This window comes from Dinoponera quadriceps, unplaced genomic scaffold, assembly GCF_001313825.1.
Source record: "Dinoponera quadriceps isolate SergipeBrazil2010 unplaced genomic scaffold, ASM131382v1 scaffold2159, whole genome shotgun sequence".
In the NCBI taxonomy this organism is placed as follows: domain Eukaryota; kingdom Metazoa; phylum Arthropoda; class Insecta; order Hymenoptera; family Formicidae; genus Dinoponera; species Dinoponera quadriceps.
Genome location: NW_014556477.1, coordinates 846473 through 860396, shown reverse-complemented (window position 1 = coordinate 860396; position 13924 = coordinate 846473). Strand labels below are relative to the sequence as shown.

General features: G+C 49.1%; 2 protein-coding genes across 3 annotated transcripts in view; one reads left to right on the top strand and one right to left on the bottom strand.

Moving 5' to 3' along the window:
• The first annotated feature begins 304 nt into the window (after window positions 1-304).
• Window positions 305-3393, top strand: LOC106747516 (peptidoglycan-recognition protein 2-like). Of its 2 annotated transcripts, none has more exons than XM_014625098.1 (5): window positions 305-373; window positions 1742-1834; window positions 2165-2387; window positions 2450-2568; window positions 2946-3393. In XM_014625098.1, the coding sequence occupies exons 2-5, from the start codon at window positions 1780-1782 to the stop codon at window positions 3128-3130; spliced, it is 582 nt and encodes a 193-aa protein (XP_014480584.1). In that variant the 5' UTR covers window positions 305-373; window positions 1742-1779; the 3' UTR covers window positions 3131-3393. The 2 variants fall into 2 exon arrangements, with proteins under 2 accessions (XP_014480584.1, XP_014480585.1); XM_014625099.1 differs by having other exon boundaries at window positions 310-373; window positions 2174-2387.
• Window positions 3384-13924, bottom strand: part of LOC106747517 (protein split ends-like) — a 77039-nt gene continuing 66498 nt past the window's right edge. Inside the window, exons 9-14 of the mRNA XM_014625100.1 lie at window positions 9940-13859; window positions 8911-9024; window positions 8669-8782; window positions 7729-8472; window positions 6990-7148; window positions 3384-6870 (exon numbers count right to left, since the gene is read on the bottom strand). Of these exons, the coding sequence (XP_014480586.1) occupies window positions 6742-6870; window positions 6990-7148; window positions 7729-8472; window positions 8669-8782; window positions 8911-9024; window positions 9940-13859 (5180 nt within the window). The 3' untranslated portion in view covers window positions 3384-6741. The remainder of the gene's footprint in view (window positions 6871-6989; window positions 7149-7728; window positions 8473-8668; window positions 8783-8910; window positions 9025-9939; window positions 13860-13924) is intronic.

The following is a 13924-nucleotide window of genomic DNA, read 5'->3' as shown; positions in this document are numbered from 1 at the left end:
TTCGACATAAAATTCCGAACTCACATTTAAAAAACTTAAGAATCTGAATAATCTTTGAACTTTTAAGTTATTTTTTATATTATAAGTGATAAATATACATATATTTTTTCATATATAAACCGTCGTATATGTAGAGTAAATATATACATGAAATATACAAGAAAAGGTAACAAGGAGACTAAATGAGGGGAACACAAGGTTAACCTCTCATCATTCGTGTAAAAAAATGGTAAAGCGATAAACTGGTTTTTCAGGTATTCTAGCCAGATAGAAGGGGATTCTGGAGGAGGACTTATTCTGGTGGTTGAATAAACAGTATATGATAGATAGCAGATGAAATAGGAAGAAGCTGAAACTACAGCAAAGTTCTCAGGTATGAATTTCTTGATATATATTTTTATAAATATTCTATAAATAATATTTTATAAATCCTTGGCATATATTTTTATAAATAAAGTAATATATATATATTTCTTTATGTGAAAAATAATCACCGTGAATGCATAGTAGAATATATATAGTTACGTATACATATATAATTAAGATACTTTATTGTTAAAATTTTCAAAAAAGTACCGCTTTATTATATTAAAATTCCTGTTTACAGTTAAATAATGCTGCTTAAATTCAAGAGAACATTTAAAAAGAAAATATTAAAGAATATCCCAGGATAAAATTATGAACAAGACCAATCAAAACAATCTTCCTCAGAATCTGATTAAATAATTTGCCCGATTATGATAATTTGTCGATTTATATCTCGTTTTTAATTGTTGATGCTTTAATCTGAAAATTACGCTTCCCTTTTCTGCTCCGTCATCATTTCAATTATTAATTTTTCGCCATTTTCGTGAGGATGTGATACAATCGATATATTTATTTGGCGCAGATACAACATACAAATTTTGTATATAATTTTTATGTATCATATAAATGGTAAGCAACCAATAACGCGGAATTTTTTCTAAAAGCATAGTATGAGTCGAGGTCGGCTTGAATCATCGACACATGATGATACAAATTAAATAAAAACGACATTAAAAATCGAGGTGTGATATTAAATAAAAAACGTCGGGTGTTCAGAAATTTGTAGGTTAAGGCATTCCGGAATCTCACCTGTAATATATTTGTCGTCTCGTTCTTCCTGATTATGTTATATTATTCTTTATAAATCAAACGACCGTACCTTTTTGCATCCGCATAATCGAGCAGCCTGCATGGCGATTTGTTTCTCTTTTTCTAATCAGGTACCAACATCAACTTACAGACACTTCAGCATATTTTCAGATGAGTCAAGATTCTGCGTTTACGCGCCGAATTTGGATAATGGCGGGCGCGTGGCGCGCACGCGCGTTATGTATGCGGAGTTAAAAACATTTTTATTTTTCCATTTGAACTTTTAAACTTTTATAAACCAAGTAACAAAGAGACAAAAGTTTCATTGTATTTTGACTCATTCATAATATCATTATAAACCGTTATAGTATAATTGTTAAATAATAAACGTCGTGAAAAATAACAATCGTCTATGCATTAATGAGATAAATAATAAATTAGTATATCAGATTTTATTACTATCGGATTATTCTTTCTTTTTCGTAATTAAAAATTACATAGAAGAAAATCAATAGCTGACATCATTCTCTCATTATCAATAGCTGACAAATTTCTCTCATTATCTCACATTATCTCTCGAGGTCGTAACCTCAGATATTACTGACATTATATTTCGACCTTACAGCGTTACTCGTGCAGTTACAATTCGCTAGTGTTGCAAAGATGATGTCGAAAATCGTCTTCGTATTTTTACTGAGTCTCTCGGCAACTTTTGCCAGTAAGTATTCACACGCTTCACAATCAACCATATCTAATTATACAAAGAGATCCTTAATAGACATTTTTACAATATCTGTCGAAATGAAATCTTCCCAGTACACCAAACAATAACACAATATCCATGTTATAATTTCCCCATCGACAATGTAAATATAATGTGAGGCGTGTGTTATGTAACAGTTACATTGTTGAGTGAGAAATTATAACACTGTGTTATAATTATTGTTAGTAGTATATTATTGTTAGTTGTTTAATGGGTTTTTTCTTACCTGTGTTTTAGCTGTGGACTACCATACTTTTTTTCTTAATTATTATTTGTCTATCATTGGCTGTACAGATCCACCCGTGGAGTGTCCCAATATTATCAGTAGGAGCCAATGGACGAACGTTCCCGCCGGAGATGTGAATTATTTAATTATGCCAATACCTTATGTGGTAATACATCACACGGTGACCCCCGAGTGCGAAACTCGCGAGAAATGCAGCCAACGCGTCGATAACATACGTGGTTATCACATGGACGATAACGGCTGGGACGATATCGGCTACTCGTAAGTCATGTGATTAATAAACGTTTAATTTATTTACAACAATCATGCGTTTTTTTCTAAAGATTCTTGGTTGGCGGTGATGGAAACATATACGAAGGAGTCGGCTGGACTCGCGAGGGAGCGCACACGTATTCATACAATAAAAAATCGATTGGCATATCCTTCATCGGAAATTTTAGTAGTAAATATTTCTTCATAAATATTTAAGAGTTTACCTCACTAATCATTATAACTGCCATTTCCCAGTAAACACCAATTATTAATAACATAACGTAATATAATAATAATAATGTTATAATTACATAACATACGAATTATATTGCATTTACATTGTTGAGTGAGAAATTATAACATTGACATTATGTTACCGTTATATAATATTGACGTTATGTTACCGTTATATAACATTGACGTTATGTTACCGTTGGTGTTTACTGGGTTCGTACAGTTGCCGTATCAGCAATTATATACTTGATATATTGCCCTGTTATATAATATCAATGCGCTGGGGAAAGAGAGGAAAAATATTTTATTCTGAAAAATTGTTCGTCTCTTCAGGAAAACAGGCCAAGCAAAGCATGTTGGACGCTGTGCATCAGTTAATTGAATGCGGCAAGTCCCAGGGGATTCTTCGGAGCAACGTACGTGTGATCGGTGGACGACAGGTGGGACCAACGTCCAGTCCGGGGGAGAAACTCTACCAGCAGATCCAGAACTGGCCCGAATGGGTCAGCAATCCGTAGAAATACTCGTGAGAAAAGCTCGTAGTGTCTGATCGCTGCTCGGCGGATAAAGTAGCTGTTCCCGATAAAATCACTGACTATGTCGTGTTACGTACTTGTTTACTCATAATCATTGAAACGTGACGTAAAATATAACACGTGGAATGTATCTTCTTCTTCTCCTTTTCTGAATACATTGCATCGCAAAATGTTCGCGAACGGAAAGTACGACGAAAAGATGCAAGACCGTAATAAGAAATATACGCCCGGGGTGTTCGAGGTAATAGTTTGTGTTTTATTATATTACCTTTCTAGCGAGAAGTCCAGCTCCTGATCTAATATAAAAAGAAAAATCTCATAACGCTCATCTCATGTAACGCATTAACATCTCGGAATAAACGCATGTAGCAGACGGCGGAAATCAATCGGTGGAGATTGTGACGAATTTTAGGAGATGGAATACGGTGTGACATCGTAACGCGTGTATATCAATTCTATTCAAGTTTCATTTTTCTTTTTTTTTTTTTCGATTATTAGGAGATCAGGTAATTACTAATATACAAATGATACATTATCACCAAGAGTTTTTTTTTTCTCTTACACAGAATAAATATTGCGCATTAGCGGGTTTTTTTTTTTTTCAAGAATGACGCAATCGAGCCGTGCTTAAGTTTTTTTTTAATCATAGTTATTATTATCGTTAATATCCATATAATTATCGATAACTACAGTAAAACACAAAACAAAAAAAAGGTGGTAGTGGGGAGGAGGAGGGAGGGGGTATCTGTACACATTCTCCTTAAACGATTAACGTAAACGCTTCTTTGCATTACCTGCTCTACAAATAGGAAGAAACTAAATCGTAATATTCACAGATATTTTACAAGATAGACGTGGCGCGACGGCGGACGCACGCGTCGCGGAACAATGCGGCGCGAGAAACGTATCGTATTTCTGCATTTACGCTACGCGAGCAACGTGTGACAGGCCGCGGGAGGGAAAGAAGGGGGAACAAAACGAGACGGAAGAAGACGCGGCGCTTTTCCGTTTTGCGAATAAACGACGACGTTGCGCGACACGTGCGCACGCTCGCGCGCCGTTATTATATACTTATTCATAGCTATAATATATACGCGCTTCTTTTTTCTTTTTATCACTTCACCTGCTCAATTATACCTCTACACTGTACATATCCACAACGCATCTTTTACACTGTACATACACACGCTCTCCGCGAGTATTCGCGCTGCCTTAAAGTAATTATGTCTCGGGGATCGACAGAACAGGAGCGACGGGGCGACATTGAACGTGTTGAATGCGCGCGTTCGATGATCGGCAGAAAATCAACAAATTCACCGTACCATATTCGCACGACCGATTCACTTCCGAAGCTCGCTCGAGAGAGACTTAACGAACAAACGTATTCGTCTATTAAATACGGATGTGTTGCGTAGCTCGTTAAAAGAAAAAAAAATAAAAAAAAACGCTGCAATCTTTCAGTCACTAACCACACACATACCCACACTTTCTCTCCCACACACACACACATACATGCATACATACACACACACACATGCGCGCATACATATACTGCGAGTGATTTAAGTAAAAAATTGGACGTTTCGTTCCGAGAAAAAGAAATGAGAGAGATACGTTTCATCGTGATAAAAGTAGTCGTCGTTCGTCGACATATCGTCACTATTCCGCCGGAAATTAAAACACGGTCGCGTGTGTTTTGTCCATCCCCAATAGTTCTGCATAAGATTACTCTTCTAGAGGCATGCGTCCTACGCGCAGCAGCATAATATTGTAAGTAGGTAAGTTCCTTAATTCGCCTAAAATGTTTTTTTTTCTCACGGCTTGGTGTGATATAATGTAACTTCTGGTCTATACACATAAGCGCATTTTATTATCTCGGACACGAACGCTAAAGAGTCTATGAGTCGTCGTCGCGCGACAGAGTCGGAGCCTGACGAGGGATGGGGTGTAATAGGATGGAAGTTGTGTAAAATGGGGCGGCGTCAGTGGTCAATGAGATCGATCATACTATTTTTTTTTCCTCAGTATGACAAATAAGCCCCATTTGTTCTTAAATATGCGAATTGGTACGCCCTTCCTATATATAGCCTAGCCTGCTGTAATAACGTTAATAATAATTAATAGCAGCGGTAATAGTGGTAGTAGAGTAGTGGTAGTAATAGTAGTAGTAATAGTAGTAGTAGAGTAGTGGTAATAGTATAGTAGTAAATAGTAGCAATAGCATTGGTAATAGTAGTCGTAATAATAATCGTAACAATAATATTAACCGTAATAATAGTAATCATAACTGTAATAAAATAGGTGATATTCATGCTGATCATAATAATTATAATAATGAAGGCTGAGGAGAATTAGAGAAGTAATATTCTATAAATCTGTTTTTTCTCAAGATGTATGATGTGTATGCGCGCTCTCTAAAAGTATAATATAATAATAATAATAATTCAGAATATGTTACAGCCTGCTATGCAAAATTATGATACACTAGGGGGCAAATCCTAACCTCACGGTGTAGCCCACTTTTCTCGTATTTATGTTAAAGGTCTAGCATTATGATTTACATTACTAGTTCGACACGAGCGGCGGCGGCAGAAACAGGGGGTATAGCAGCAACTCTATTCCGTTACGATAATATAATACATAGTTATTTATATAGAGCAGTATCATACAAAAAACACATCACATACCTCACAGAGCATTAGTCGATCACCCTTATATTGTTTTACTTTTGTTTTTCTGCCTCGTAACGCAGTTATGTATCGTTAAATAATTAAAATCACAGTAGTTATGCCCTCGCTGGCTTGCTTATAATTTATACAGTTTTATCATTAACGTTCAAGCCTTACTTAAAATAGCTCGTGTGTAATGATGTAGGGTTTACGTTTTTTTTTTCCTTTCTTTACTTCGTCCTATTCTTTACTTACGGAACTGGACTGTCCATCTAGAGCAACGGTTATTTAACTGTTTTAACTTTTTTTTTTCTCTCCTCTACCAGAAGAACGAACGTGAGTAGTTTCGTGGACTGATCGCGAGTGATGAAATCGAAGGTCTCGTCTCGAGGGCTTGTGAGGGGTTGTGCCCTGACCCGCTTGTCAGAAAGACCAAGAGTGATGTCGGTCGATCCCACAAACGCTGTCAGTAATATCGGCGCGAGTTACAAGCCGTCTGAGAAAAAAAGAGAAACGAGCTTGCCTGCGCCTGAATTCGTCGGGAGGGAGGCAGGCGCGATGATACCGGCGTATTGACCGCGCTAGCCTCTCTCCGTCGCACAACCTCGTGCCTCGCTTTAGGCCTACGATCTAAGATCGGTGTAGCGTTGGGTTCCATTTGATTGTCACTGATACGACTCCGGATAAAGGAGCTCTCTCTCCTTCCTTTCGAACGCATACTCCCTTCCTTTCTCTCTCTGTGATTTCTCTCTCTCTCTCTCTCTCTTTTCCGTCGATCTCTCTTTCTTTCCTCGATCTTTGCACAATATTACGTGCGTGTCGGACGGACACTTCTAGGCTTCATGCCGCGTGCGAAGTGTCCTGCGCGATGTGAACAAGGCCATGAGTAGAACGTATAATCCAGTAGGTGGTCACTGATCGTCCTCAGACCGTAGCAATGACGATTAGCAAGTGGGCGATCTTTGCGACACGGTGAAGTAGATCGGGCGCGATTCTCGCCAAACTCTCATTCGCAAAATCGCAAGACGGGAAAATGTGCACCACGTACGCTGGCTGGAACGCAAGAAACAAATTATCACCCGTTACGCTTCAATTGCGAGCTCACAGTGTGATCCGAACGGAAAGACCCGGCGAAACGGAGGGATCTCGTGCGATTATTCATTTCGTCCTACCTGCTGCGAGCCTGGCGCGGCGATGTTGACAATTCCGGCAGCTTGCTTTTGTTGAAGGTACATGATGAAGCCTGTTTGAAGGTTTTTGCTTTGTTGCAACACGTCTACTTCGTCACGGCCGCAAGGGAGCGCCAACAGCATACAATGTTCGTTGTCAGTCTGGAAAATATTCAGTGATGTGTTATATGATAATTCCGTACTTTTGGAATTGTTGTTCGCATGTAACGTATTAAATAAATAAAACGTAAGTGATAAGAAAAGTGACCAATCACGGTCGATTATTCCTCGACCATAAGGAGAATAATCGAGTATAGCTGGGTCAATTTGGTCGCCTGCAATAACCGTAAAAGACCATCTGCAACAGCCGTAAAATATGCAATGAGCGGTAAGCTAATTGACCAATTCGATTGGCAGATTCCAAAAATAAATCGACTGCGATCGGTCAATTAGCTTACCGCATACTTTTGCGGTTGTTGCGGACGTTCCTTCAGGAAATCGCAAGCGAACTTCGAAACTCCAGATTCTTTTCTATCTTTCCACGATTTTTCCAGGTTTCCCCCGACCGATTGAAGTCTCGCCTGAATTTTTCCCGGCTTTTTCCAGTAGGCCGACTCTCGAACTTCCAACGACGTTATCGTTACGCGTCGTTCCTGTTGTACCTGAGCAACGACCCGCGAGTCTGCGGCAAGCCCTACCGCTCCGGCGCGAAAACCCCATTGGAAAATACTGCGACACGCACCTGCATCTTCCTCGCCACACCCTCCACTTGAGTCTGCTCCAATCTCATCCTCTGGGCTATCCTCAGCGGCGGAGTGGACCCGTCGCTGTTGCACGGCAGACTGTCTCTGGCTACGTTGGGATTGCCGAAGACGAAGTGCATCTGCACCGCGGCCTGGTCGTTTTTAAGGGCCAGCAGACCCTGCCACATAACCGGGTAACGTTGGAGCAACATCTGAAACGAGTCCGCCTGCGGGGGCACCTGAGACGCGTGCGGCGGTGTGACGACCTGATGCTTCCTGGATCTGTCCGGGGTGATCGCCCGGTCGGTCGGCGCCTCGCTGGCGGTCATCGGATACTGAGAGCGCAGATGCGCCGGCGGTGGATCGTAGTACGTCGTCCTGGCGCCGGCTGGTGCGCCGGGCAGCGACGGGTTACTCGCCGCGTTGTACTGCGGCGGCGGCGGCTGCAACCTCATGCCTCCGTGTAACATGTAAACCTGAGCAACTTGCGGACTGTCGGTGGTGCGTTCCTGCGGCGTTCTCGTCGCCCGTCTCAGCTCCAACGGAGGGCTGTGGCTGTCCTCTATGCCGCCGTCGAGTTTCGGGTCTAACGGTAAGTGGGGCGATCTCGTTCCTGGAATGTGATAAGCTATGCGCGGCGCCCCCAGTGCTTCCTGCGCGCGTATATATTGGTATTGAAACATGTAATGAGGAGAAAGGTCTGCGCCACGGCTCAGCCCTCCGTAGTGGTTAACAACGTCACCCTGTGGGAGAAGAAAAGTCACCCCTTCAGTCACCTGTTGCGTCGAATTCACCCTTAAGCTCTCCTAACTCCGTTCGTATAATAAAGATTCGCTAAGTGTCTGAACAAATATGTCCGAACTATCCGGCTCGCACGGTTCTAAAGCATGAGTGCGAGAACAGAGGACAAACCTTCGTTACGAGAACATTGCGAAGTACCTGCGAGGCGTTGGTATGATGGTGAGCAGGCGGAGGCAGCGGTGGGCTCTGAGAACGATGCGGGGGAACAAGACTGTACTGACTTCCTGGTGGAGTGGCACCCGCGCTGCCATGCTAATCGAAAGCAGACGAGAGTTAGAACCGTTTCTCACATATCCGCATTGTCGTTTCACTCGACCAGCAGGATCGCTCGAGATCCATGTGTAGGTAAGAGAATAGTCGAAATGAAAAATAGCGCTCACCAGTGGGGCCTCGTACGGTGACATCGGTACGCTGCGGGGTTGCGTGCTCGCGGTCGGCACCATGATGCAACCAGACAATGGCACTTCCATCTTCTGCGGCTCCATGCCAGCGGTCTGAAAGGTGGTTTTACAAATGCATCGATACAAGTTAGTCCGTTCTCGACGCTTGAACGTAAAAAAAGCCCAGCGTCACAGGAGTCTTCCGATCCGTGGGGGAAAATTCGGACGTACGGGAAATAATTGGAAAGACCATGGGGAGCGAAGCACAAGTGATTTGTCATTTTAAATATTAATATTGTCAGTGTTGATACGTTGATTGTCAACATTAACCGTGGTAGGATGAAACTGTCCATCACGTATTGTGTACGTGTCGAAAAACGTTGTCAAAAACGAAGACGCGGGCAACCGTCTTCTACGAATGAACCGATTCTTATTTCTCGACAATATTGTTACAATTTAAAATCCCTTGATAACCCTTTCTACCATACTGCTAAATACGTTAACGAACAATGATAATTCTAACACGATGTCGCGAGAAAAACACTGCCTCGGCCTGTGTATCGATCATACGATTTTTCCTCAGGGCGGAAAGGTGAAGAGCGAAATGCTTTTAAATTAGGGATTTTGCACTTTTCACGAGATCACGCCAGAGGAGAAGATTCCTGATCTCCTGGGGGGGTTGGTCATGAATCTTATTCAGCGTGAGCTCGTGAAATGCCGTAAATTTTCTAATTCGGAAACATTTCACTTTTCATTAACTCCCATTACCTCAGTGGTAAAAGTTACGTGATCGTTATCCTGGGGATCGACCGTGTATCTCGAATATCGAGAACGTGAAAAATGAGCGAATTCACTAGAACACTTATACTCCCATCGGTGAACATCCGGTGAATTGACTCGCTCTCATAATTCTCCCTCCATTTCGAGACGCGCAATCGACCCGCCGGTCTTTGCTCCGCATGGCATTTCCGGCTCTTTCCTCCATATCACCGAACAAGAAGCTAAGTCTAAATGTAATTTCGGACGTACGGGTTTCGGCGTTCCCGAAGGCCGGCCGCAGCCGACGCCGGCCGAGATCGGGTTCACAAGATGAGGTTGCGCGACGGAGCCGGTCGCTACCGTCCCCGTGACCATCGTCGGCACCACGGCCTGCAGCAAGTGCGTCTTCGGGTTGAGCGGATGGGGCTGCCCGTTGATGCCCTTGAGAGTGGTGGCCTGCGAGACCGGTTGATGGATCCTCGGCGCCGGACTGACGAGGTTCACGCTGACCGAGTGCAGCAACTTCTGCGGCATGTTGACTATCGTGGAGGTCTGCTGCTTCGCGGCCGCTTGCAGCAGGTGTTGCTTGGGATTCGGCGGCGCACCGGTGTTGTTGAGCACCGGGGACATGGGCTGACCCTGCTTGCCGTTCGCCGCCAACTGTTGCGCCGTCTGTTTGGCACGCGGGCTCAGGCTGGGCGACACCACTCTGCCGGGTGGGATCTGCAGATTCAGACCCTGCTGTATCGCCGGCTTCACCATGTTCTGCACTATCGTTTGGCTGGGCACGATCGGGGCGACCGGTTTCGCCACTACCACCTGCTGCTGCTGAGTCACCAGCTTGCTGGCGTTCAACATGTGCGCCTTGAAGCTCGTGGGCTTCGCCTGCGAGGTGCACGTGAGCACCGTTGGCGCCGCCGTGATGGTCGCCGCGGTCACCACGGTGCCGATGCTCGTGCACGCCGGGGACTGCGCTACGGTGATGGTGGGGGTGACCGTGGGCGACTGCGGTTTCGTGATCACGCTGGTTTGCGGTTGGACCTGTATCGGATGCTTCTGCTGTTGGATCGGCGCCGCCGCGGGCTGACAAGCCGCGTGCTCCGCGGCGACCTCCTTCTTCGGCTCCGGTGGCGCGAGCAACGCCGCGCTCTCCGCGGCTTTCGCTCGCGGCGTCTCGTGGCTCGCGCCGACCGCTGCCCCGCTGTTGTTCCGTGGCTCAGCTTGCGTTCTACCGGCGGTCTGCGCTCCCTGCCCGGACGTCGCGGACACCGGGATGTACTGACCTTCCTCGGACTCCCTCATGGGTATGAGGTCACCCGTGACCGGGTCGATCAGCGTCATCGGCTCGAGCGAGACCCTCTTCGGCGGCGGGGCGACTATCGGGGCTGGTTCTTCCGCCTTCGGGCTCTCCGGCTCGACCAATTTCGTCTCCTCCTTGCTCGGGGTCTCCTCGCGAGGAGGAGGCGGCGGCGGCGGCGGTGCTGGCGGCGTCGCCGTCACCACCGTCGTCGTCGTCGTCGTCGCCGTCGTCGTCGGTGCCGGCGTGACCGCCGCTTCCTTCGGCGACTTCTCCTCCCCGCTGTCGTCGTTGTTCTCCGACGCTCGTCTCGTCGCTTTTCGGCCGCTCCTCGGCGACTTGCGCAACTCCATCACCGCCGGCTGCTGGGCCGCTTGCGCGTTGCGCGGCGAGTTGTTGTGCCGCGCGCTCCTCCGGGTGGCGTGAACCACGTTGCCGGCCAGGGCCTTGTTCACGGGCGAGCCACGGACCACGTCCTCGATCACGTCGTCCACCGTGTTCCGACTGCCGTCCCGCTCCGCCAGTCTCCTCGACTTCCTCGTGTTGGCGGCCGGGGAGACGAACTCCTCCGGCGGCACCTCCTTCACGGCGGCGACCGGAGTCGCCGGCTGGGCGTTGGGCCCGCTGACGTTCGGCCCGGGTGACTTGATGGTGAGGATCAGCCGAGGCCGGCCGGCGTTGTCCTCCTCGCTGTCGTCGTGGAACTCGTACACGTCCGCCGGCAGCTTGTTCTTCTCGACGTGATGCTTGCTGCCTCTCGGGCTCCTGCCCCCGCGCCTGTGGGAGACGGCGGCGTTCCTGCCGCCCCGCCTGGTGGTGACCCCGCCGCCGCGGCAGCCGCGTCTGCTCTTCGCCCGGCCGCGCCGACTGCGCGTCGACTCGTTCTCGCAGGTCTCCACGCCCTCGTCGTGGTCGTCCGCGAAGCCCTTCTTGCTCTCGTTCTCAGCGGCCTCGGGGGGGTCGAACCAGTCCGACTCGTTCTTGCCGGCGTTCTCCGCCCGCTGCTGCTCCTCGTCGTTGCCTTCGCCGTCGCACAGGGCGTCGACCTTCTTGATCACGCTCTCGATGTTCACCTCCTTCGCGGACCAGTAGTCGCTGTCCTCCTTGCTGTCGGTCGCGTCCTCCTTCGAGTCGATCGCCAGGGGGTCCGCCGGCTCCTTCAGCGGATCCTCCGCCGACTCCTCGTCCAGTTCCGCCTCGTCGTTCTCCTTCTTCACGGTGTCCTCCTCCTTGGGTTCCACTTTCACCTCGAGCTTCGGCGCAACGGCCTCGGCGACCTCGCACTTGGGTAGGACGCAAGGCGCGACGACGATCTCGCTCTTCACGATCTCCTGCTTCGGCTTCACGTCCTCCGGCCGCGGCTTCTCCAACTCCAGGTTGTACTTGCTGCTCTGGTCGTCCATCTCCTCCTTGACGTCGGCCGGCTCCTGCTTGATCTCGTCGATCGGCCGGGTCGATTGCACCGGCGGCGTCAGCTGCATCGGCTGGGCCGTCTGGCCGATCTGCGCGTCCACCTCCAGCTGTTGGGCCATCCGCGACTCCAGGCATTCGGGGGTCGCTTGTTCGTTGCCCGTCGGCACGGTGGATATCGACGGCACCACCCTCGCTATGATCGTCTGCGACACGGTGGACTTGACCGGCGGCGGCCTCGGGAGGGGCGTTTGCGAGATCACGCACTTCTCGCTGGGCGCGATCTGCTGCTGCGAGACGATCGGCACGACGGTCTTGATCAACGGTTGGTTCGCCGCGGAGACGTTCGCCGGGCCCAGAGCGTGCACGGGCTTGTGGCACAGGTGCGACTGGCCGTGAGCGACGATCACGGGGCTGGGTGTGGAGGAGCGGGGCACGTGCGTGGTCAGCAGCTGAAGGTTCGACGGTTCCTGCTTCTGCCGCGGCGACAGCAGGTTGCTGTCCGTCGTGATGGAAACTGGGATCTGCTTCTGGCTCCTGGACGACACGATGTAGCCGTCGGTGGCCGGCTTGCCGAACACCGGGCTGGACGTGCTGGCGTTGATCTCGATCTTCGCGGTCTCGGGTATGTAAGTCGGCGGTTGATTGGGCGACGGGACCTTCGGCGAGGTGGACGCCTTGTTCGTCGACTCCGGTATGACGGCGGGCGACGGTTCCTCCAGCCGCTGCGGCGGCTCCTTCGGATTCACCGGCAGCAGCGTCTCTATCACGGACTTGCCGGTCAGAGAGGAGTCCCGGCAACTCTTGACCTGCATGCCGGGCGCCAGCGGGGACACCGGCATGAAGGGTCGCGAGGGGATGTTCAGAGTCAACGGCGGCAGGCCGCCGCGGGGGTAGCCGGAGGCGGGCGCCAGCATGCCCGAGGCGTGTTGGATCACCGGCTGCTGCGTCGCCGCCGTCGAATAGACCTGCTGCACCGGCGCCTCCAGCCTCTGCGCGGAGATCGGCACGCACACGGCGATCCGGGCGGTCGGCGGCGACGGCTTGCCGCTCGCGTTAGGCACGTGCGGGCTCAGAGTCGGGTTCCGCGACCACTGGCCGTTCGGCGAGAGCGGCTGCGAGACGCGCGGCGACGCCACCAGAGGCGGTATCCTCGTCGCCGCGTTGGAGGAAGACGAGGGCACGACGTTCTGCGTCTTCGGCGATGCTTGGCGCATCGACGGCACCATCTGCGACTGCGGTGACACCGGCAGCCTCTGGTACAGCGGCTGCACCGGGGAAGGCCGCGGACTCGGTAGCTTCGGCACCACCTCGCTCGGCACGCTGCACGCACCCAGCAGAGGTTGTTTGTACTGAGACGGCGTCTCCTGCTCGACGGCCTGCGACACCCTCTCCGGACTGCCGGCGACCTCCGACTCGGCCTCCACCGGCTCTCGAGGCTTGTGCTCGGTCAGGTTCCACGAGTGGGCGATCACGGTGTTCGTCGTCGGCGGCGGCGGCGGCGGCGGCGGCGGCGGCGGTGGCGGTGGTGGCGGCGGCGGCGGTGGC

Coding starts and splice junctions, on each gene's coding strand:
- LOC106747516 (XM_014625098.1), top strand. CDS start 1,780: ATGATGTCGAAAATCGTCTTCGTATTTTTACTGAGTCTCTCGGCAACT. Junction 1,835..2,164: donor TCTCTCGGCAACTTTTGCCA/GTAAGTATTCAC, acceptor TGTCTATCATTG/GCTGTACAGATCCACCCGTG. Junction 2,569..2,945: donor CTTCATCGGAAATTTTAGTA/GTAAATATTTCT, acceptor TCGTCTCTTCAG/GAAAACAGGCCAAGCAAAGC.